The following is a 23951-nucleotide window of genomic DNA, read 5'->3' as shown; positions in this document are numbered from 1 at the left end:
GCAAAAGAACGTAAAAAATGACGCAACTTCCGGCGACACGTATGATGCCGGAAACAGAAAAGATTTTTTGCGCCAAAAAAGTCCGCGCCAAGAATGACGCAATAAAATGAAGCATTTTCAGCCCCCGCGAGCCTAACAGCCCACAGGGAAAAAAAGTCAAATTTTTAAGGTAAGAAAAAATAATTGATTCAAGTGCATTATCCCAAATATGAAACTGACTGTCTGAAATAAGGAATGTTGAACATCCTGAGTCAAGGCAAATAAATGTTTGAATACATATATTTAGAACTTTATAAACAAAGTGCCCAACCATAGCTTAGAGTGTCACAGAAAATAAGACTTACTTACCCCAGGACACTCATCTACATGTAGTAGAAAGCCAAACCAGTACTGAAACGAAAATCAGCAGAGGTAATGGTATATGAATAAGAGTATATCGTCGATCTGAAAAGGGAGGTAAGAGATGAATCTCTACGACCGATAACAGAGAACCTATGAAATAGACCCCGTAGAAGGAGATCACTGCATTCAAAATAGGCAATACTCTCCTCACATCCCTCTGACATTCACTGCACGCTGAGAGGAAAACCGGGCTCCAACCTGCTGCGGAGCGCATATCAACGTAGAATCTAGCACAAACTTACTTCACCACCTCCATAGGAGGCAAAGTTTGTAAAACTGAATTGTGGGTGTGGTGAGGGGTGTATTTGTAGGCATTTTGAGGTTTGGGAAACTTTGCCCCTCCTGGTAGGAATGTATATCCCATACGTCACTAGCTCATGGACTCTTGCTAATTACATGAAAGAAATGTAAGTTACAGTGATCAAGATAAAATTTGCCTCTATAAAATCCTGTCAAGGACCTTGTAGAACTGGAAGCTCTATAGATAATCTTGCACCAGTACACAGCTTTAGAAAATTGGGGCAGCAAATAACCAATCAGGTAAAGGACAATGGTACATAAAAAGCAGCAGGACCTACCTGAGCTCGGCCAGTTCGCACTGATATGAGCTGGTCTCTCGCTCGGCAGCCTCCTGAAGTGTTTTTGCGTCTTGTAACAAGCCCTCCAGCTCTGACACCTTGCTTCTTAATTTTAATAATTCTGCAGCATAGTTGAAGTCCGATACCTACAACAAGAAAGTCAAGACAGTGAGGCATGTTTAGCTTCTCAGTATTACAGTCACATCCAAGTCCTGAGGATAATAAAGCACATGGTGATCATGCTATGTGTGCCCAAGGGTACATGACTGGGCCTTCAGAACAAAGAGAAATATTTAGTGTGACTATCAGCATGATGCTTCAACACATTTATACTGACCAACTAAAATGTACCATCACCTGCTGGCACAGCACTGGGTATCGCTGTTACTCAACTTCCTATGTGTGACATCCAGACAGCACTGGGAATGTGACAATGACACACAAAGTTTTCTCTGTTACATAATCAGTGCAAAGCTAGGGGACAGTGAATGTGATAATGACATGAGCACTTACCTTTTACTACATGACTGCAAGGCTAGAGACAGGGAATGACACACAAACCTCACTCTGTTACCTTATCAGTGCAAGGCTAGGGACAGGGAATGGAATGATGACATGAGCAATTACCTCTGTCACCATATCAGTGCAAGACTAGGGCCAGGGAATGGGATGATGACATGAGCAATTACCTCTGTCACCATATCAGTCCAAGGCTAGGGCCAGGGAATAGGATGATGACATGAGCAATTACCTCTGTCACCATATCAGTGCAAGGCTAGGGCCAGGGAATGGGATGATGACATGAGCAATTACCTCTGTCACCATATCAGTGCAAGGCTAGGGCCAGGGAATAGGATGATGACATGAGCAATTACCTCTGTCACCATATCAGTGCAAGGCTAGGGCCAGGGAATGGGATGATGACATGAGCAATTACCTCTGTCACCATATCAGTGCAAGACTAGGGCCAGGGAATGTGACCATGACATGAGCAATTACCTCTGTCACCATATCAGTGCAAGGCTAGGGCCAGGGAATGGGATGATGACATGAGCAATTACCTCTGTCACCATATCAGTGCAAGGCTATGGACAGGGAATGGGATAATGACACACAAACTACCCTCTGTCACCATATCAGTGCAAGGCTATGGACAAGGAATGGGATAATGACACACAAACTACCCTCTGTCACCATATCAGTGCAAGGCTATGGACAGGGAATGGGATAATGACACACAAACTACCCTCTGTCACCATATCAGTGCAAGGCTATGGACAAGGAATGGGATAATGACACACAAACTACCCTCTGTCACCATATCAGTGCAAGGCTATGGACAAGGAATGGGATAATGACACACAAACTACCCTCTGTTACCATATCAGTGCAAGATTAGGGCCAGGGAATGTGACCATGACATGAGCAATTACCTCTGTCACAATCAGTGCAAGGCTAGGGCCAGGGAATGGGATGATGACATGAGCAATTACCTCTGAATGCATAAGTGCAAAGCTAGGGGCAGTGATTGTGAAAATGACATGAGCAGGGCCCATAATTTCCACTAGCGAGTGGAAATTTAACAGTTTAGAGTGAAATTTAGTGAGTGAATGTCTACAAATATTATCTAAAGGGATATTATATATCCATGAAAGGGCAAGGATATGTTATTCCTCTAGGGATATAGGGACCCCATTAGTGCTTAGACTGTTAATACTGAGAGGGTAAACAGGGACAGAGAGAGATTGGAGAGGAAAACTAAGAGTGGAAAAAAAAATAGCGTTAAGAAAGAGTGGAGAAAACAAAAAGAGTGAAGAGGGAAGAGAGAGAAGATAAGAGTGTAATGAGAAGATATGGCCTGACAGAGAAGGAAGGGGGTAAAAAGAGAGATTGGAGAGAGAAGGCAGTGGGGAATAGATGAGAAATTATAGTTATAAAACAATTTTCCAGGTCTGCTATGACCTCACATTAATGCCAACACTCTGCTTTCTCTCAGTTCAACAACTTCCTTTTTTTTGCCCAGCTGTTCTCTTGCTCAGAACCCTAGTTCATGTTGCTAATTGCAATGTGCTTATTTTTGTTAATTTATTACTGTATGTAGCATTATTTAAGTTATGGTATAAAACAAAAACACTATTAAAAAATGACTGTACAATAAGGTGCTTCACATTGGCTAAACATATGAATAGAGGGGGGTAGTGGGTGTGGTGTGGGGGGGATCAAAAGTGATGAGTAACATTTTGGGCTGGCTAGTAGCTTATGGCTTGCAATTTTGAGTCCTGACATGAGCATTTTCCTCTGTCACCATATCAGTGCAAGGCTAGGGACAGGGAATGTGATAATGACATGAGCACTTACCTCTCATTACATGACTGCAAGTCTAGGGACAGGGAATGTGATAATGACATGAGCACTTACCTCTCATTACATGACTGCAAGTCTAGGGACAGGGAATGTGATAATGACATGAGCACTTACCTCTCATTACATGACTGCAAGGCTAGGGACAGGGAATGTGACAATGACACACAAACTTCCCTCTGTTACCTTATCAGTGCAAGGCTAGGGACAGGGAATGGGATGACGACATTAACACTTACCTCTGTCACCATATCTGTGCAAGGCTAGGGACAGGAAATGTGATCATGACATGAGCACTTATCTCTCAATACATGAGTGCAAGCCTAGGGACAGGGACTGTGACAATGACATGAGCACTTAACTCTGTCACCAAATGAGTGCAACGCTAGGGACAAGGTTTGTGACAATGACATGAGCACTCACCTCTGTCACCATATGAGTGCAAGGCTAGGGACAGGGAATGTGATTATGACATGAGCACTTACCTCTGTCACCATATGATTGCAAGGCTAGGGACAGGGAATGTGACAGTGACATGAGCATTTACCTCTGTCACCATATGAGTGGAAGGCTAGGGACAGGGAATGTGATTATGACATGAGCACTTACCTCTGTCACCATATGAGTGCAAGGCTAGGGACAGGGAATGTGACAATGACATGAGCATTTACCTCTGTCACCATATGAGTGGAAGGCTAGTAAATGTGACAATGACATGAGCACTTACCTTTGTCACCATATGAGTGCAAGGCTAGGGACAGGGAATGTGACAGTGACATGAGCATTTACCTCTGTCGCCATATGAGTGGAAGGCTAGGGACAGGGAATGTGATTATGACATGAGCACTTACCTCTGTCGCAATATGAGTGCAAGGCTAGGGACAGGGAATGTGACAATGACATGAGCACTTACCTCTGTCACTATATGAGTGCAAGGCTAGGGACAAAGTATGTGACAATGACATGAGCACTTACCTCTGTCACCATATGAGTGCAAGGCTAGGGACAAAGTTTGTGACAATGACATGAGCACTTACCTCTGTCACCATATCAGTGCAAGGCTAGGGACAGGGAATGTGATAATGACATGAGCACTTACCTCTGTCACTATATGAGTGCAAGGCTAGGGACAAAGTTTGTGACAATGACATGAGCACTTACCTCTGTCACCATATGAGTGCAAGGCTAGGGACAAAGTTTGTGACAATGACATGAGCACTTACCTCTGTCACCATATCAGTGCAAGGCTAGGGACAGGGAATGTGATAATGACATGAGCACTTACCTCTGTCACCATATCAGTGCAAGGCTAAGGACAGGGAATGTAATAAATGACATGAGCACTTACCTCTGTCACCATATCAGTGCAAGGCTAGGGACAGGGAATGTGATAATGGCATGAGCACTTACCTCTGTCACCATATGAGTGCAAGGCTACTGACAGGGAATGTGATAATGACATGAGCACTTACCTCTGTCACCATATGAGTGCAAGGCTAGGGACAGGGAATGTGATAATGACATGAGCACTTACCTCTGTCACCATATCAGTGCAAGGCTAAGGACAGGGAATGTAATAAATGACATGAGCCCTTACCTCTGTCACCATATCAGTGCAAGGATAGGGACAGGGAATGTGATAATGGGATGAGCACTTACCTCTGTCACCATATGAGTGCAAGGCTACTGACAGGGAATGTGACAATGACATGAGCACTTACCTCTGTCACCATATGAGTGCAAGGCTAGAGACAGGGAATGTGATAATGGCATGAGCACTTACCTCTGTCACCACATGAGTGCAAGGCTACTGACAGGGAATGTGATAATGGCATGAGCACTTACCTCTGTCACCATATGAGTGCAAGGCTACTGACAGGGAATGTGACAATGACATGAGCACTTACCTCTGTCACCATATGAGTGCAAGGATAGGGACAGTTTGTAAAAATGACATTGGCACCTACACTTACCTCTCACCATATCACTATAGGGCTGTGACTGATTTACAGTGAGATAAGTGAAGTATAAGCTGCACACTTACCTCTCACCATAAGGCTGTGACTGATTTACAGTGAGGTAAGTGAAGTATAAGCTGCACACTTACCTCTCACCATATAACCATAGGGCTGTGACTTATTTACAGTGAGGTAAGTGAAGTATAAGCTGCACACTTACCTCTCACCATATCACCATAGGGCTGTGACTGACTTACAGTGAGGTAAGTGAAGTATAATATGAACACTTACCAAGGTCACAGAATCAGCAGTGGTGTCTGACCGAGTCATACTCAGGTACTGTGGTTCTGCCTTCTCGAGTGGGTCACCAGATGGCACTGTGACTTGCTTTGCATCCCGCAGTTGCTGCAGTAACCGTTCTCTCTCATGCTGCAGACTGGCCATAGACTTAGAGAAAGCACTGATCTGCTGAGAGTAACTGCCACATTCAGATGAGAGCCGGGAGACCTCTGTGCTTCGCGTTGTTAGAGCCACACACAAAGATTGAATCTCGGCACTGAGCTGATCTAATGTGATCTGATGCTCACCAGCAAGCAGTGTCTGACTGAGGAAAGAATTTGTCTTTAGCAAGCTGTACACTTGAGATTTAAAGTCTTCCAGCTGCCTCTGTAAATCGTCAGCTCTTATGGTTTCAGCTCTGAGCTCAGATGCATATCTAGACTGCAGCTCTTTGAAGTCTTCTATTAAAGAATCTCTGTCATTTTGGAGGGCAGCCATGGCTTTCCCAAACGTTTCATTTTGAGAGGCAAGTTGTTTGTTCTCATTGTAAATATCCCAGTATGGTTTTTCAGGCATTTTCACAGAGTTAAGCTCTTTTTTCAAGAGTCCAACATCAGGCTCCACAGCTGTCATGTTTAGATTATATTCTTCTACTGGGCTGACAGTTACATTTTTATCAGAAACATCTTTCCTAGAATCACGAAGGATTTTCTCTTTGTTTATTTCGGCTATCAGTAACTCCTGATCTCTTACTTTAGAGGTTAATTTTTTATTCTCCAGTTCGACAGCTTCAGTAGCGTGCTTCTGCATATTGTTAAGATTTTTTAGGTCTTTGTTTTCTTTCTGCAAATTACGTTTTTCTTCTTCTAAGCTCTTTATATGGTCCAGTTTTTGCCTTATTAATTCCTTTAGCTGATGGTCTTTCAGTGATAAGACCTGGTTCAGGTCTTCCCTGTAGCGAACTAGCTGTGCTCCTAGCATCGCATTTTCAGCATTAAAGTCATCTAGTTGGTTCAAAAGATTTTTGAGCTCTTTCTTCAAGTTCTCATTTTCACTTGTTGTAGTAAGTATGACATTGTCTCTCTGGCTTAGGGCAATGTCATGTTGAATGTGCATGTTCTTTAACTCAGAAGAAAGCAGGTCTCTGTCAGTCTGAAGAGAAGACATACACTTTCTAAATGTCTGAATTTCATTAGAAATATGATTTTTATCATTTATGGCTTTTTCATACTGTACTTGAAGATCTTTCAGTTCATTTTCTTTCTTTTGGCATTCTTCATCAGATCTTGCTATCTGCACTTTGAAGGACCTAACCTGAAGTTCAAAGTCTTCAACCTGTTTCCTGTACTGCTGCTGAACTTGTGCTATATAACCAGATATTTCTCCATCTTTGGTCGATATAAGCTCAGAAATTTCTTTGTCTTTGTTGTCAATAATTTTTTTCATGTTCTGAGATAAAGTTAGCTGTTTTTCTAAATCTGCTTTGAACCTCTCTTTTTCCAGCATAAGTTGTTGCAGTTTTTGTTCATTTTGTGCAACATCCTTTTGTAAAGCATTCACTTTGTTATCTAATCCATTGTCTTTTTGAAAACCTAGTTTAGGATGCTGGTGTTCCAACTGTAACAACTGATTGTCTTCTCTGAAATGGGCAGATACAAGCTCCGGTGATCTGCTGGCAGTTATGCTATTCACCTCTCTTGTATCCTCTAAAGATGTGGAAGACAAGTTGACAAAGTCTGCTTGCTTTTTACTTAGTGGTTTCTCAGCTCTTTCTCCAGGTTCTGATCCCAGACTTCTAACCTCGACAGTGAGCTTCGTTATCCGACCTTCTGCCTTCTCCAACAAACTCCTATTGGAGGAGAGTTCCTTGGTTAGGCTCAGAACCTCATTTTGAGTCTTTGTAAACTCTTCCTGAAGAAAGACATTCTGGCTACTAGAATCCTTCAGTGAGCCCTCAAGATCCAAAATAAGCTCCTGAAATTTGATAGAGTCTTTCTGCAGTTGATTTATTTCCAGTTGTTTTTCTTTCAGAAGTTCCTGAAGTTCTTTGGACTGACTTTTCTTCCCACTACTGTCTTTCTGAGCACATCGTACTCTCTCCTCAAACTCACGTAGAAGCTGCAGCTGTTCATTTTCTCTCTCTCTTATGATGATGCCTTTTTCTGCCCTTAGACACTCAACTTGTTGACTAAGATAATTTGTTTGTGCCTGTAAAGACTTAAACGTTTCAATCAATTCATCATTTTTCTTTGCAGCATTTAGAAATTCAGTTTCCAAACTGTCTCTCTCATTCCTCAGCTGGAACATCTGATCCTGAATATTTTCAACTTCCTCCATCAGAAGAGATTTGTCATCCTCCAAGATTTTCACCTTTTCATTGAGTGTCATGTTTTCTAAACTAATCTTGTTTAGGTCACTTTCCCTAGCTAACTTTTCCTGTTCTAAGTTCAGTTCCATGTTGTTGAGTTTTTCTAGGGTTTTAGATGTTTTGGTAGTGGACTCAACCAAATGTTGCTTGCTATCATTAAGCTCTTTACTTAAGTCTGCAAGCTTTATACACAAAACCTCATTTTCAGACTGCAGCTGGGACATTTGTCTATCAGTGTCAATTTTTAATTTCTCCATGTCAACCTTGTGGTCTTTCACTATTTTATTTATAAGAAGGTCATAGTTTTCCTTCTCCTTTTCCAACAAAAGTTTCAGACTTTCACAAGTTTCTTTTAATTGCTTATTTTCATCTATCAGCTGACTATTTTGACAAGATGTTTCCCCCAGGCGATACTCTTCTGTCTTGGATGCTTGTAACAATCCAGTTAATTTCTCAGTTTTATTTTGTAAAACTTGTGTCTCTTGTTCCTTAAATTCCATTGTTTTCCTCAGATTGTTACACTCTTCATTAATCTCTCGAATCTGTTTTCCAAGCATGTGGTTTTCAGATTGTAATTTCTGGAAATTCTGCAAAGTCTCATATTTCTCCTTTTTGGTTACTTCTATAACTTGTCTCATTTTATCAATTTCATCAGTTATGTTCTCATATGCTTGCAAAAGGGACTCATACTCCTTGTTCAGCTCACCATGTTTAGCTTTCCATCCAGATAATTCATCTGTCTGAGAATCCTTTAGAGAATTTAACTGGAAGGAAAAGGCTTCTTTTTCCTGTACAATATTTTCCATTGTAGACTTAAGACTTTCACAGGCTGCAGAGAGATTTTCATTGACCACTAAAAGCCTTGTGTTTTCAGCCTGCAGGTCTTCTGTCTTTTGACTTAAGGAAGATATTTCATAATGTTTCTGTTCTTGTAGGTCAGCTATCAAACGTTTCAAGTCATCTCTTTCCAAGTTTAAGGCCTCAACTTTCTGTTTTAGGGCTTTGTTTTCTTTCATTATGTCTTTTCGCGACAGAAGAGCAGCCTGCAATTTTCTCTGCAGTTGCTCCCTGAAGCTAATTTCTTCTGATCTTCTGCTTTCCTGTTCTATTGTATTCTTATTTTGTGTGTCTGTCAGTTCTTGTAAATTTTGGGTGTGCCTCATAACCTTTTTCTCAAGATCCTCTATACAGTTTTCTTTTCTTAAACATTCTTCACACCTTGTGATTATTTGACTATTTGTAGCCTGAAGACTTTCTATCACTTTGTCATCAGTTTTGGTGCTAAACTGTAGTTCTACATCCTCTATGTAGGAATCCTCTAACTTCATTTGCAGATTTGAGATTTCAATATTGGCTTTTTCCAGTTTGCCCGTATTCTTATGCATTTCTTCTTCCATCTGGTTAAACATGATCTTAAGTTTTTCTGCTTCTTTCTGAGTCTCGTCTAGTTTGTTTTGCAGTTTTTGACTTTCTTCCTCTGACAATTTGCTAATAGTCTCCAATGAAGCTTGCAGATGAGCAATTTCATTGTTTTTTTCTAATAATGAAAAGTTTACTGCTCCAAGTTCATGTTTAAGTTTTTCAGTTTCTACCTGATTTATTCTTTGAGCTTCAACATAGGTCTCCTTGTCATGGCTTATTTGTTGCTCAATTTGTTTGAAGCTTTCAAGTTCTGCTGTGACTGTTTCTATCTTTGTCTGCAACAAACTTATCTGTGCCTCCATCATTTCTTTATCCTTCCGACATTGGTCGAGCTGGCCCAAAGTGCTTTTTATGCCAGCTGTTTCCTCTTGTTTCCTTTCAAGTTCCCCAGTCAGTTTCTGTATTTCTCCCTTTAGAACTTGTATTTCACCTATGGAGTCTGTGAGTGCAGAGTTTAACTGTACCAGCTGTGCTTCCTTTTCTTGGACAAGTGATTTCATATCTAAAGTCATAACCTCATCTTGCTTCATTTGCTGTAGCTCATTCAAAATTTCTTCCATTTTCGCCTTCTGTCCTTCCAGTTTCAGGTCTCTGCTGCTTAGCAACAGTGCTTTCTCCTGCAGTAGTTTCTTCTGTGCTTGCACCTCTTCCTGCAAGACATGCACTTGTTGCAGGCTTTGGTCACATTTTTTGCATTTCTCTTCATTAGCAGCAAGAATATCTGAATGCTCCTCCTGTAACAAATCATTTTCTTCTCCAATAGTTCCTAGTAGAGCAGCACGGTCAGCTCTCTCTGTCGTTTCTGCATTTCCATTGTTGCACAACAGGGATGCATGAACATTATTGTGCACAATTACACTTTCCTCTCCATCTCTAGAACTACTCCTTAAATGTTCCATAACATAGTAACCAGGTTCTAAACTTACTTGTTTCTCTTGTATTTTTTCGAAATCAGATTTCATGTTTTCAATTTTTCCCAGCAACTGGGAATTTTCTTCCTGTAAAACATTAATTCTCTCACTCAAGGAGACTTTAATTTGCTGAAAATGCAGTTCCTTTTCCTGAATGGAATTTACATGTTCCTGACAGAGGTCCTCTTTCTGGGACAGGCTGTGTTGCAATTGCAAGAGTTTGCTCTGTAGCTCTTCCACAAGACGTTCCTTATCGCTAAAAGCAACATCTGATTTGTTAATTCTTTGCTCTCTCTCAAGTAGCTCTTTCTTAATAAGTTGCATGTGATGCTCAAGCTCATCATACTGATTTTGAACAGTCTGTAATTTGCAGGATAACTCATCTGCAACTCTTTTCACTTCTGCGGTTTTAAGTCTTTCACTTTGTATGTCTTCTTGTTTGCTCACTTCAAGTTTTTCAAATTTTTGCATTAAGTCTTTACGAACAACCAAGGCTGCTTGCAGCTTCCTTTTTAGATTTTCCTTTTCTTTGCTAAACTTCTCTAGTTGAAGCTGCATGAGGCCTTTCTCACTCTCTAAATTAACTACCAGATCCTCTTTCTCAGTCAATAATTTCTGATACTTCTGCACTTCTGTTTTACTCTCTTCAAGTTCGACAGAGAGGTCACTTATTTTTGATAACAAGGAACTTTTAGAAGACTCCAGTTCTGAGTTCAATATGGTACGTTCTTCAGAAAATTTAAGTATTTCACTGGACATGGACTGCATGATCTGTGTTAGAGAAGCATCTTTGTCTTTCATCTGATCAGTGAGTGCAGAAATTAGTTCTTTCTGCTGGTTGAGTTGCACATTCAGGTTTTGCATTAGTGAATTTTGCCTCTTCTCCCCCTCTAGGAGCTCTACCACCCTATTTCTTTCCTCTTCTAGTGTACTTTGGCTCATTCCCAGCTCATTTTTGGCCAGATGAGTTTCCTCCTGTAGCTGTAAAAGCATTGCATTTATTTTAGCTAAAGTATTGTCCTTTTCAGCTACTTGTTCCACCAGAGCCTGTCGTTCCAAGTTATAATCCTGTTTAATCTTCTGAAGATCAGTGTGTAAAGATGCGTTTTCATTCTGAAAAGATATCATTAACTGCAACTTCTCAGCTATATCCTTCTCTTTTGCTACAAGAGTTTGTGTGAAATCAGCCATGCTAGACTTCTGAGTAAAAGCTACAGAGAACATGGAAAAAAACTTCTCTCTGTTACTTCTGTAATCTGCCTGGGTATCAACTGTTGCATATTCTGTCAACTTCTCATCACACAATACCCTCAGCTGCTCCTCTACAAAATGCAAGTCTTTAAGCAAAGACTGAATATTGTTCTCTTTTAATTGTACTTCCTTTTCTAAATGGCTGCTAAGTTTAGTAAGCTTGTCATTTTGCTCAATAACACTATGACAATCCTGTTCTGATTTCTGCTGCAGATTGCTAAAATCTTGCTTACACTTTTCTAAGATCAGGTTTAATTCACAGATTTCTTCAGCTTTGCCACTAACCTGCTTTTGGAGATCAGCATTTTCGGTCTTCAGATTAAGTATTTGTGCTTCACACTCTTTCAGTTGATGATTAAGTTTTCCTTCCAGTTCTTTAACATGCTCTGCTTTTTCTGTTATCCCATTCTGCAGCACACTTATTGAGTTCTCATTTTCTTGGCGTAATTCCTCCAATGCTTCTTCCACAAGTACCTTCTCTTTCCTAATGTTTTCCAACATAAGCTGAAGTTGCTCCTCATGAAGTGTGTGGTCCTGTTGATCCTGGAGCAACTTAGAATTTAAATGATCTATTTCAGACTGCAGACTGACAATGAGCTGGGCATGAGAGCTGCATTTACCCAGCATACTTTGTAGTGATACTTCCTTCTGCTCTATCTCTTGTGTTCTTGCTCTCAGTTCGATCACAGCTGTCTCATTGTCTACCTTCAAAGCATCTAGCTCAGTTCTCATGGCTTGGAGAGATTGCTGATTTATAGATATAACATGGTCTTTCTCTTTGAGAACCTCAGATATATTATTTAAATTAGAAACACTATTCTCTAGTTCTTCTCTGAGATGACAAGCTTCACTGGTGAGAGCTTGGATACTGCTCTCTGATACCTGAAGGCAGACATCTTTTTCACTAGCAACAGCAAGTAGTTTTGAAATCTCTTCATCCTTCTTGATGAAGGATTGTTCACGCTCATGATTACGTTCATATAGCGAAGCATATTTCTCCTGTAAATTACTTATTGTCATTTCCTTTTCTGTTAATGAATGTTCAAGGCTTTTTATTGCACTAGTCAGTCCCTGGACTCTGTCTTGGAGACTGGAGACCAAAAATGACCTCTCTTCTAATTGTGAGATCATTAGTGTCTCCTTCTCAGACAATGAACTTTCATTTGCTTTAACAAAGTTCTTTAAATCATTCAGTTCACTGTTCAGATTTGTATTAATTTCTTGTAAATGGGTTACCTGTTGCATTAAGGCTTCACACTGACCCTCTTTAACCTGCGCTTTTTGTGTGATCTCTTCGTAGGCTAATGCTAGCTGTTTTCGAGCCAACTCCCCCTCATTTATAGCAGACTTGCACTGTTCATTTTCAAGTATCAAGCTGTCTATCTGCTTTCTCTGTGTATCCAATGAGACTTGTGCTTCAGAAAAGTGAGCATTTAAATGTGTATAGTCATCAACCTTTTGTTTTAAAAATGTATCTTTTTCTGCTAGATTGTGTTTTAATTCTGCTATATTCTCACTGAGGTTTTTAGCTTGGCCTTGAAGCTCAGCAATAAGCACCATGTGTTCAGATAACTGCATCCTCAACAACTCTGCCTCCTCGCTCTTGTCTCGGTACAGCTTCATCTCTTGGCTGGCCCGCTTCATTTCTATCTCTTTGTCCTCAATTAGCTGCTGCAGCTGACTCTTCTCAGAAGCCAAACTCTGTAGCTGGTTCTGCAAAGTCTGAAGACAAAGGCCTTCCCCTTCCAACTTCTTCTGCATTTCCTGGAGCAGCTCTTTTTTCTGGTGCAGAAGCAGGTCTCGCTCTTCAACATTTAGAATTAGTGTTTGTTTTTCTGCAAGTAATGTGTCAATGTGATCCTTCAGTGACAGTATTGTGTGCCCCTGCTGGGACAGATGTGAGCTCAGTGTATTGATTTCATCTGCCTTACTGGACAACGCTTTGTTCATGAGCTCAATACTGGAACTCAGTTGTGTATTGTCTACTTTTAATGTGTCTGTGTGTTGCTTTAGCAAGTCTGTCTCTGTTTGAAGCTCATCAATTGTAGAGCGCTTTATATAAAGTTCCTGCCTCATCTCTTCCATTTCTTTGGACAATTTTTCTATTTCTTTTTGAAAAACTGAGTTTGCCTCTTTATTTTGACTTAGATCCTCACACACTACATGATACTCTGCGGAACGCACTTCAAGTTCAGCATCTTTCTCAGAAACCTTTTGCTGATGTTCCTTTATTTGGTTTTCCAGAGACCGAATCTCTTTCTGCAAACTGTGTGATGCCTCCTGTTCCTCTTTAAGAGTTTTCCTTAAGTTGAGGCATTCCTTTACTCTCTCTTCCAATTGTTCATTGACAGCCCTGTCTTTCTGCAAGCTCTGCATCGAAAGCTGTTCCACCTTTTCTCGCAATTCCTCTTTCTCAAGCTGAAGCTTAGAACCCGTTTCCTGCTCTTTTGTTAGTTGTTGTGCAACATCTGTCATTTTTCTATGTACTTCTTGCAGTGTCTGGTTCAACAATGAATTTTTATTTTCCTTTTCAATCATTTTTCCCTGTGCTTCAGCTAGCTTCTGGTTTACAGATGAAATTTCAGATTCCTTTTCGGTGATTTTGCTATGTGCTTCCTGCAGTGTCTGTTTCAGCAATAATACTTCCGATTCCTTTCCAGTTTTTTTACTCTGTGCTTCCTGCAGTACCTGGTTAAGTGAAGATATTTCAGATTCCTTCTCTGTAATTTTGCTCTGTGCTTCCTGTAGTGCCTGGGTCAGCGATAATATTTTCGATTCCTTCTCCGTAATTTTGTTCTGTGCTTCCTGCAGTTCCTGGTTCAGTGATGATATTTCCGATTTTTTGTCTGTAATTTTGTTCTGTGCTTCCTGTAGTGCCTGGTTCAGTGATGATATTTCCGATTCCTTCACCGTAATTTTGCTATGTGCTTCCTGCAGTGCCTGGTTCAGCGATGATATTTCCGATTTTTTGTCTGTAATTTTGCCCTTTGCTTCCTGTAAAGTCTGGTTCAGAGATGACATTTCTAATTCTTTCTCCGTAATTTTGCTCTGGCCTTCCTGTAGTACCTGGTTCAGTAATGTTATTTCCGATTCCTTGTCAGTGAGTTTTCTCTCTATTTCCTGCAGCTCCTGGTTCAGCGAGGATATTTCCGATTCCTTATTGCTCAGCTCCTTCACTAATTGATCTTTCTCAGTGCACAAGAGCTGTCTCTGACCCTCCAGATGATCTATACTGTGGTTTATTTCACTAATAGTTGTTTCCAGCAGTTTATTTTTTTCCAAAAGCACATTCTGCTCAGCATCTATTTTGTTAATTACTTCAGATTTTTCTCTCAATCGCTGCTTAAGTTCTTCTGTGTTTTCTTGCAGAGTTTTTATTTTTCCCTCACTGTCATGTATCACTGTTTCAAGTCTTTTCTGTACCAATGATAGATCATGCTCTTTGATTTGCAGTTCCCGGCTTAGCTCCTCTTTTTGTTCAACAAACTGTTTCGACAACTTTTTAAAATCTTCATCTTTCTTTGAGATGCCGGAAATTACCTGGTTGTACTGCTCTTTTGCCAACTTCAGTTCGTTTTCAAACCTTTGTTCTTGGTTGTTTTTTTCTTCAAGCAATCTGGCCAGCCGTGTTCTCTCGGAATCCTCTCTTTCTAATTGTGATTTTAAGCACTCAATTTCCTTTTTGTAATTTGTTTCCACCGCCTCACATTTAGCAACATATGTATTAACCTGCTCTTTAAGTGATGCAATTTGTGCGGAACACTCCATAATGTGATTACTGTGAGTAACTGACTGTGCCTGAACCTCCAAACCAAGATTATTAATTGTTACATCATTCTCATTTATTTGTCCAATTAGTTCCTCTGCCTGTTTGGTTTTGGTCTCAGTTATATATTTTGCTTTATTTAATTCTATGTTGGCCTCATGAAGCTGCTCAGAAAGGGAGGTAATCTGGGCGCTGGTCTCCTGGATGTCTGCAGACTGTGCCTCTCTTAAAAGGTGACACTCTCGCTCAGCTTTTGCTAAAGCTTCACCCATTTCTCTCATTTGATGCTCTTTAGAGTAAATCTGCTCCTTCAGAAGCAGTGCTTGCTCTGTATATTCCATCAGGCTGGCTGACAAAGAGGACATTTCTTTGTCCTTTTCCTGTAATGCTTCCTTCAGCACGTCCACTTCTCGCTCACATCGCTGCAGGTCGTAAATAAGCTGCGAACGTTCCTCCAGGTGGCAGCTGTTAAGTTTATCAAGTTCCTCATTTGTCTGCTCAAGTTCCAGCTGCAATTTTTCCACTGCATTCTCTTGGCTCACCACCTGGCAAGATGATAAAATATAATAAAGTACAAATAACTGATCAAAATACAAAATTTATGCTTACTTTTTTTAATAATGGAGAGAGTACACTACACAAGCCATTAATCCTTATTCCCTCCCATCTCTCTGGTATTCTAGTCTGACGTATAGCCAAGAAAGAAGAAGTAGAAATGTAGGAAAAGACAAAAGCAGGGGAAATGAGGTGCAAACTAGAACTACCACCAGAAAAAAAAAAAAAAAAATTTAGTGAAATTGAGCAGGTCTCATGGACTCTCTCCACCATGAAAGAACTTCATTTGTCAGGTAAGCATACATTTTGTTGTTTTTTTTATAAGGTGGTGAGAGCCCACAAGCCATTACTCCTGGGAACTAACAACCAAGCTGTAGAGTCCACGAGTAATTCGGACAGGAGAAGGCAGGCACCTAATTTCCAGGAGGACTTTCCTACCACACCAAAAAAAAATTGCTTCACAAGAAGCAAACACATGGGGGGCGGAGTTAGCAAGCAAACAGAGCAGACATGCTTATCTGCTGCTCCGCAAAAAGAACCTACAAAGTTATAAATTACAGATTTTGGCCGTAAAAGCTGCCCATACCCTGTGAAATAAGGGGAACGTAGCCTGGGATGCCCTAAGACTGCGAGATCCGGAGGAATTTAAGGCTGCTGCGGCCTGAAGGGAGTGAACACTCCAGACCCTACGGCTCAGGGACGGTAACACCCTCCCCCCCTTCCTACCTTTACTTCACAGTCTCACGGACCCTGGAGATCTGACAGTGCCTAACTCACCTCATAGGTACGAAGTTCAGCCGCTTCTCGGAGGCTCTGTGGGGAGGAGATCCAGAGCTGGAGAAGCCCACGTGGGGAATCAATTGAGCCGACGTTGGTTAGCGCAGCTTACCGCAATCTGGGCTGTGCATATACAGTAGGTGGCTCGGGCAGGCGGAAACGGACACAAAGCTGGATCCTATGGTAAGGGAGAAGCTGCAAGACAGATCTTCTTGCCTCTGGCGCAAATCACCATTATACCCAGCATGTAAGTGAGCACTCCGCCTACCTTGTCAAGTGCTTCGGCACTAGGCTTCTACTACCGGCCCTTCAAACAAATACTTAGCCTCACGCAGCCTTATGAACTGAGCCCTGGTTCCAGCCAAGACTAGGGAGAAGACTATCTGTCAATCTCTTGGACTCTGAGGATCCCCTGTATATACATCTATACACACTTACCCTGCAGCAGAGAGGGGAGGGTCAAAAGATCCCTATAGTACGTTGCTATACTTAGACACCATTTTGGTTACCCTCACTACCGAAACAAATAGGGAGACCTCACACCACTCCAACAGAGACTTAAACTGATATAAGGGACTAAGACAGACACCAACGTTTAGCCCTATATGACTAAACAGGATTTATATCTTTTAGCCTGTGGGAATACTTTGGGAGTGACGTGTAATTGTGTCTCAGTGAAACAGTATACAGAGGACAGGAACAATGCTAAAATAGCTGCAAGCCTTGCATTATCAATCTTCAGCCTACCTCTCCTTTAAGCAACGACCCAAGGTGTTACCAGGAGATAGGCCTCTTCGCCTACTTTGCTCTACATACATCTTGGGGCCGCTATTCAACTACTCCCGAAAACAGTGCTACCCCAGGTTCTTAAGCAGTATCTGCAGGACCTCTTCCGGACTATTCTAGGTCCTACCCTAAATGAAGAAGCCCTTATAGAGTCCATCGGGCTCTGAGACCAAGATCTGCTGATGAAGGGAAACCGAGAGACGTCATCGCCCCGGCGTCATTATTATACCTTCTGTGAAAAGCTACTCAGAGCCTTGGCTACAGATAAGGCCTTACTGGACAAATTTGCTGAGCTTCAAATCTATTCAGACCTATCACCTCATACGCTCCAACTGCGTAGGCACTACCAACCCTATACGAGAATGAGAGACAAAGGTCTTAAATACAGATTGGGGTTTCCAGTGAGGGTCTTCATTAGAAGAGAAGGGCAGCAATATGTTGCCTCTTAGCCTCAGCAAGTAAGGGAGTTGCTAGAGAAATGGGATTACCTTCCCAAGGAACCTGAAGACGCCTCTACAAGCTCTACTGCATCCTGTGATTTGCGATCATCAGCATCAGAGTGGAGACCCCTACCGCAAAGATCTGCTTCCACTATAAAGAAATTACCGGGGCCAGTGAGCCTTGATCCTTCTCAGACAAGATAGAGACGCTACCTGCACTCCTACTATACTTCCCTCCTGAGGATAAAGACTTAGCCGTAGTGACCTTTTGTGGCTATCCTAATAATCCAAATGGACGAAGATGGGTGAGAACTGTAAAACATGTGAAATTCCTGGTGTGCCTGAAAACTAGATAGTTTAATTGTCTAGATTAATACGATCGCAATATCTCCTAATGTTTTTATCTGAATTAACTGTTATTTAGTAAATGTTCACTTAGCAACAATTATTTGTTAGATATGTCCTAAGAGTTGGATGGCTCCCCCCTCTTCACAACTTGTGACCCTTAGAGGATAATTTAAGTCCTAGCATAGTCTGGACTTCCCATGAATGTCGGGAGGGATGGGGGAGACTACAACCAACCAGCTTAATATGCAGCAACATAACCCTACTATACGAGTGAAATGTTTCCTATTAAGTGTTATTTAGTTAATGTTTGAGTTGGTTTGCTCCCCCCCCCCCCTTCATACACGGTGACCCCTAGAAAGTAATTTAAGTCCTATTATATTTTGGACTTCCCATGCAATGGTTGGAGGGATGGAAGGTGGGGAGACTACAATCAACCAACTTAATCTACATCAGCATATTGTTGCTACAGTCACTAACAGGCTAATTTAATGAAGGGATAGTTGAATAGTGTCTCTTTTCATGTTAGTAATTTTGTCAGTTTATTTACTAGCTAATTGTTATGTTAAAGCATGCTACATGCATATACTATGTGACTGGCGGGTGGTAAGGCTCCATTCTGCTAACCTCCCCCCCAACTATTTAGCCGAGTTCTCCTGGGTGAATCCCTGTGAGAGCACTCATTGCGAAAGTGTGAATTTATCACTTTTATTCTGCCTCTAAGACTCCTGTGACTATGTCACAGAGACATCTAGGTGCCTTGTTCTTTGCACCAACCTAGTACAAGAATGCAAGCCAATCCCGAATAGTCCTTAATAAGTACTTCCCCCTCCCCACTCAACCGATAATATGGCTCCAATTAGAATAGCAACTCTTAATGCCCAAGGTTTGAATTCCCCCACAAAGCGTAGCCTCCTGTCACGATACCTCTTGACTCACAAAATACAATTGATGTTCCTCCAGGAAACAAATTGGACAGGGGGTTCCCAATTCTTCAAGAACACCCCATACTACCCAATCTGTGAAAAAGCCTCAAATCCTAAGAAGAAAAGGGGGTGCCAATACTGATTAGTAGAGATTTAACCCAACAACTGCCTTTTCTGCGCAAGCTCCTAGGAAGCATTGACCAGCTTAAAAGGGGACATTTAATAATTGGGGGAGACTTTAACTTAGTATGGGACCCAGCGCTTGACAAACAGTATGCTTTGAAACTACAAACCGACAGAAACATATCCTCTACCTCCAATGCCTTTTGTAAGCTTCTATTTCAACACAATCTATACGATGTGTGGAGAGGTTTGTCGTTCTCGGAAAGAGATTTCACACATTACTCTAAGTCCCACAACTCTTACTCGCTAATAGACTACTTGCTATTTGATCCGTTGTCACTAGACGGCTTTAGCGACTCCAACATTAAGACATACACCTGGTCAGACCATGACATGGTCTGTTCTGACCACCCCTTATTACAGTCACCGACTACTCGACCCTCTTGGAAGCTCCATGAACAGTGTCCGTCAGAAACTGAAATCCCTAAACTCATAGAGACCATACAAGTGTTTCTAGAACACAATGATGTAGGGAACACGAGCATAGATATAGTCTGGGCGGCTCTTAAGGCTTACCTTAGAGGGTACTTCATAAAAAAAAACAGCAAAATCCCATAAAGCAGAGAGACACTCTTTATCTAAACTCTATGGAGACCTCCGCACACTCGAGAAAACGAATAAGATAAACCTCAGACATCTGATAGCCCAACAGTTAGGACTAATTAGGGAGGAAATCTCTAGACGCGAAACCCTACAAGTGCAAGAGCACCTCCACAAGCTACGTTAAAGATAATACAGGGCGGATAGGTTACTTTCGAACAAACTCCGTAAGCGCATGCAAGAGCAGCGGATCGCATTAATTAAAACACCTAGAGGTAAGGTCCACTCACCAAAAGAGATAGGTGAAGCATTTGAGGAATACTACACCTTCCTGTATAGCCTAGGTTAATCGGGGGAAACCCACTAACACAAGACCCATTGCTATACAGAAATTTTTAGAGGGACTTAACTTGCCCACCTTGTCCACTGAAGCTAGAACCGAACTTGATGGTCCATTTAGAATAAGTTAAAACAGCAATAGTTAATCTCATACCCCATAAAACCCCGGGACTGGATGGGTTCACAGTTACCTGTTATCAGAGCTTAGTATCAATTACTTCCCCAGTATTACTTAAGTTTTTCACAAATGTGGCCGATAGGGGACGCTTTATTCCAGAATACCTGGATGCAAACATTATCACCACACCCAAGGAAGGGAAAGACCCATCACTCTGTTCAAGCTACAGGCCCATCTCTCTCAAATGTAGATGCCAAGATTTCCGCAAAAGTTTTGACAACCAGCTGGGGAAACACTTACCGACGATTATTCAAATAGATCAAGTGGGCTTCATCCTAGGTAGACAGGGATCTGACAACACCCGCCGCCTTTTAAATATATTTACCGAGATGGCTGATATGGGCCTTCCCCTATTCACCCTGTCACTTGACACTGAGAAAGCGCTTGATAGGGTGAGTTGGGAGTACCTGTTCCAGACTCTTAAAGTGTTTGGTATACCAGATTTATTTTGTATAGCAGTTGAGGCACTGTACACGGCTCCTTCAGCGGTGGTTAGAGGGCTAGGATTCTGCTCCCCAGAATAGCAATCAAAAATGGAACGAGACAGAGTTGCCTTCTTTCCCCGCTCTTGTTTGCCTTAACGATTGAGCCATTAAGATCAGCAATTAGAAAAAATACAGACATCCAGGGTCTCCAGCTACATGATATGGAGCAGAAACTAGCATTATTCGCAGACAGCCTCACCATCTTTCTCACAGACCCCTTAACTTCCCTCACCCCATTAATGTCATTTATTTATTTATAAAATATTTTACCAGGAAGGATACATTGAGATTTCTCTCGTTTTCAAGTATGTCCTGTGATGTATGTCCAGCAGTCTCATATGCCAGGCGGATGATACTTCTCAGCCAAAAAGAAAGAGAGGTAGTCGTAGCTTTCTGACCTCTACGCTTTCCAGAATAAACAATGAATAATGAAGACGATTGACGGAAATCCTTAGTTGCCTGTAAGTAAAACTTTAAGGCACGGACCACATCCAAATTATGCAACATACGCTCCTTCTTAGAAGAAGGGTTAGGACATAAGGAAGGAACAACAATTTCCTGATTAATATTCTTATTTGAAACAACTTTAGGAAGGAATCCAGGTTTGGTACGTAACACCACCTTATCAGAATGAAAAATGAGATAAGGAGAATCACACTGTAGCGCTGAAAGCTCAGAAACTCTTCATTACTGGAATTGTTTGGAGACATCTCCTACTATAAAATTAATGTGGAAAAGACTGAGGCATACTCTATCGATATCTTACCAGATGATCAGAGAGATATCCAAAATTTGTATTCCTTCAAATGGTCAGTGAGGGGGGTGCGACACTTAGGAGTCTTCCTATCTCATATAAAATTCATAACTATACAGGAAAATTATGATGTGCTCCATAAGGAGATTAGATCAGCGCTTAGCTCTAAGAGATATGATGAAATATATTGGATGGGTAGAGAAGCTGCCCTCAAGATGATGATCCTCCCCAAGCTCGCATACCTATTCAGGTGTATCCCAATTCCGATCCCAGCAATTTTAATCCACAAATTTCAGGCATTATTCAACTCATATGCTTGAAACAAAAGGCAACGGCTAGCAGCACATATTCTGCAGTACCCTATAGAGAGAGGAGGGATAGGGCTCCCGAGCGTGAAGCTATACTATGAGGCTGCGATGATATCCCATGTGACAGCATGGGGACCTGATCTTCCACCTAATAGATGGAGGGACCTGAAGCAGGCGTCACTGCCGGCGTATGTCGGATTTGCAGACCTGCTTTGGCTTCCCCCCCATCAACAGTCCAAAGTACACAGCGCCAAAGATATAGTGAAGGGGTGCCAACAAGCCTGGTTCAAATTAAGGCATAATAAATGAATTGCTCCACACCCCTCCCCCATGCACTCCATAAACGGGTTACTTCAGGCACTTCCAGATACTCATGTCAATATGTGGGTTCAGACCGATATATCCTGCCTTAAAGACTTCTACTCTGGCAACCATTTACTCCCCCACTCAGACCTGCTCACCCTCACAACACTAATCTCTAAATTTAGGTTTAACCTGTTGCAGTTGAGATCCCTAATGAAATCCTGGGGCTTTCTAAATGACAACCTGTGTAACCCTAACCCCTGGGAGACGAGATGGGCGACCAACCTCCAGCTCCACAAGCCACTTTCTACAGATGTCTTTTAGAGGGGCTGATCCCTCCCAAAACGGTTCATATGGAGGCATGGGAAAAAGAACTACAGTTGACATTTTCATCAGATCACTGGACTGACACGACACACCAAAAAAATTTAATTTATGCTTACCTGATAAATTAATTTCTTTTACGATACGACAAGTCCACGGATTTCATCCTTACTTGTGGGATATTAACCTCCTGTTAACAGGAAGTGGCAAAGAGCACCACAGCAGAGCTGTATATATAGCCCCTCCCTTCCCCTCCACCCTCAGTCATTCGGCCGAAGGTATAGGAAGAGAAAAGGAAAGGCTAAAAAAGGTGCAGAGGTGACTGAAGTTTACAAAATATAAAGAAAACTGTCTTAAAAAGAACAGGGTGGGCCGTGGACTCGTCATATAATAAAATAAATTATTTATCAGGTAAGCAAAAATTTACTTTTCTTTTACAAAGATATGACGAGTCCACGGATTTCATCCGTACTTGTGGGATACCAATACCAAAGCAAAAGGACACGGATGAAAGGGAGGGACAAGACAGGAACCTAAACAGAAGGCACCACTGCTTGAAGAACCTTTCTCCCAAAAATAGCCTCAGAAGAAGCAAAAGTATCAAATTTGGAAAATTTGGAAAAAGTGTGAAGGGACGACCAAGTCGCATCCTTACAAATCTGTTCAAAAGATGCATCGTTTTTAAAGGCCATGTGGAAGCCACAGCCGTAGTAGAATGAGCCATAATTCTTTCAGGAGGCTGCTGTCCAGCAGTCTCATATCCCAGGCGGATGATACTTCTCAGCCAAAAAGAAAGAGGTAGCCGTAGCTTTCTGACCCCTACGCTTTCCAGAATAAACAATGAATAATGAAGACGATTGACGGAAATCCTTAGTTGCCTGTAAGTAAAACTTTAAGGCACGGACCACATCCAAATTATGCAACATACGCTCCTTCTTAGAAGAAGGGTTAGGACATAAGGAAAGAACAACAATTTCCTGATTAATATTCTTATTTGAAACAACTTTAGGAAGGAATCCAGGTTTGGTACGTAACACCACCTTATCAGAATGAAAAATAAGATAAGGAGAATCACACTGTAGCGCTCAAAGCTCAGAAACTCGTCGAGCAGAAGAAATAGCAACTAAAAACAGAACTTTCAAAAATAACAATTTGATATCCATGGAATGCATGGATTCAAACGGAACCCCTTGAAGAACTCTAAGAACCAAATTCAAACTCCAGGGAGGAGTAATGGGTCTAAATACAAGCTTAATTCTAGATAGAGCCTGACAAAAAGACTGAACATCTGGCACATCTGCCAAACGTTTGTGAAACAGAATTGACAAAGCAGAAATTTGTCCCTTTAAGGAACTTGCTGATAACCCTTTCTCCAATCCTTCTTGGAGAAAAGACAGAATCCTAGGAATCCT

The 23951-nt window shown here is 41.5% G+C and overlaps 1 protein-coding gene across 9 annotated transcripts in view; it reads right to left on the bottom strand.

Annotated features, from left to right (window-relative positions):
• LOC128666129 (golgin subfamily B member 1) overlaps positions 1 to 23951 on the bottom strand; it is a 438305-nt gene that overhangs the window by 80575 nt on the left and 333779 nt on the right. For 8 of the 9 annotated variants that reach the window (XM_053720543.1, XM_053720548.1, XM_053720547.1 and 5 more), the window contains 2 exons: positions 5591 to 15841; positions 981 to 1126 (listed from right to left, as the gene is read on the bottom strand). In XM_053720543.1, coding sequence (XP_053576518.1) covers positions 981 to 1126; positions 5591 to 15841 — 10397 coding nt within the window. The remainder of the gene's footprint in view (positions 1 to 980; positions 1127 to 5590; positions 15842 to 23951) is intronic. The other variant, XM_053720552.1, reaches the window with a different exon arrangement.

Source organism: Bombina bombina, chromosome 7 (genome assembly GCF_027579735.1).
Source record: "Bombina bombina isolate aBomBom1 chromosome 7, aBomBom1.pri, whole genome shotgun sequence".
NCBI lineage: Eukaryota > Metazoa > Chordata > Amphibia > Anura > Bombinatoridae > Bombina > Bombina bombina.
Note: the sequence above shows the minus strand (reverse complement) of the source record. Positions and strands in the feature narration are given on the sequence as shown.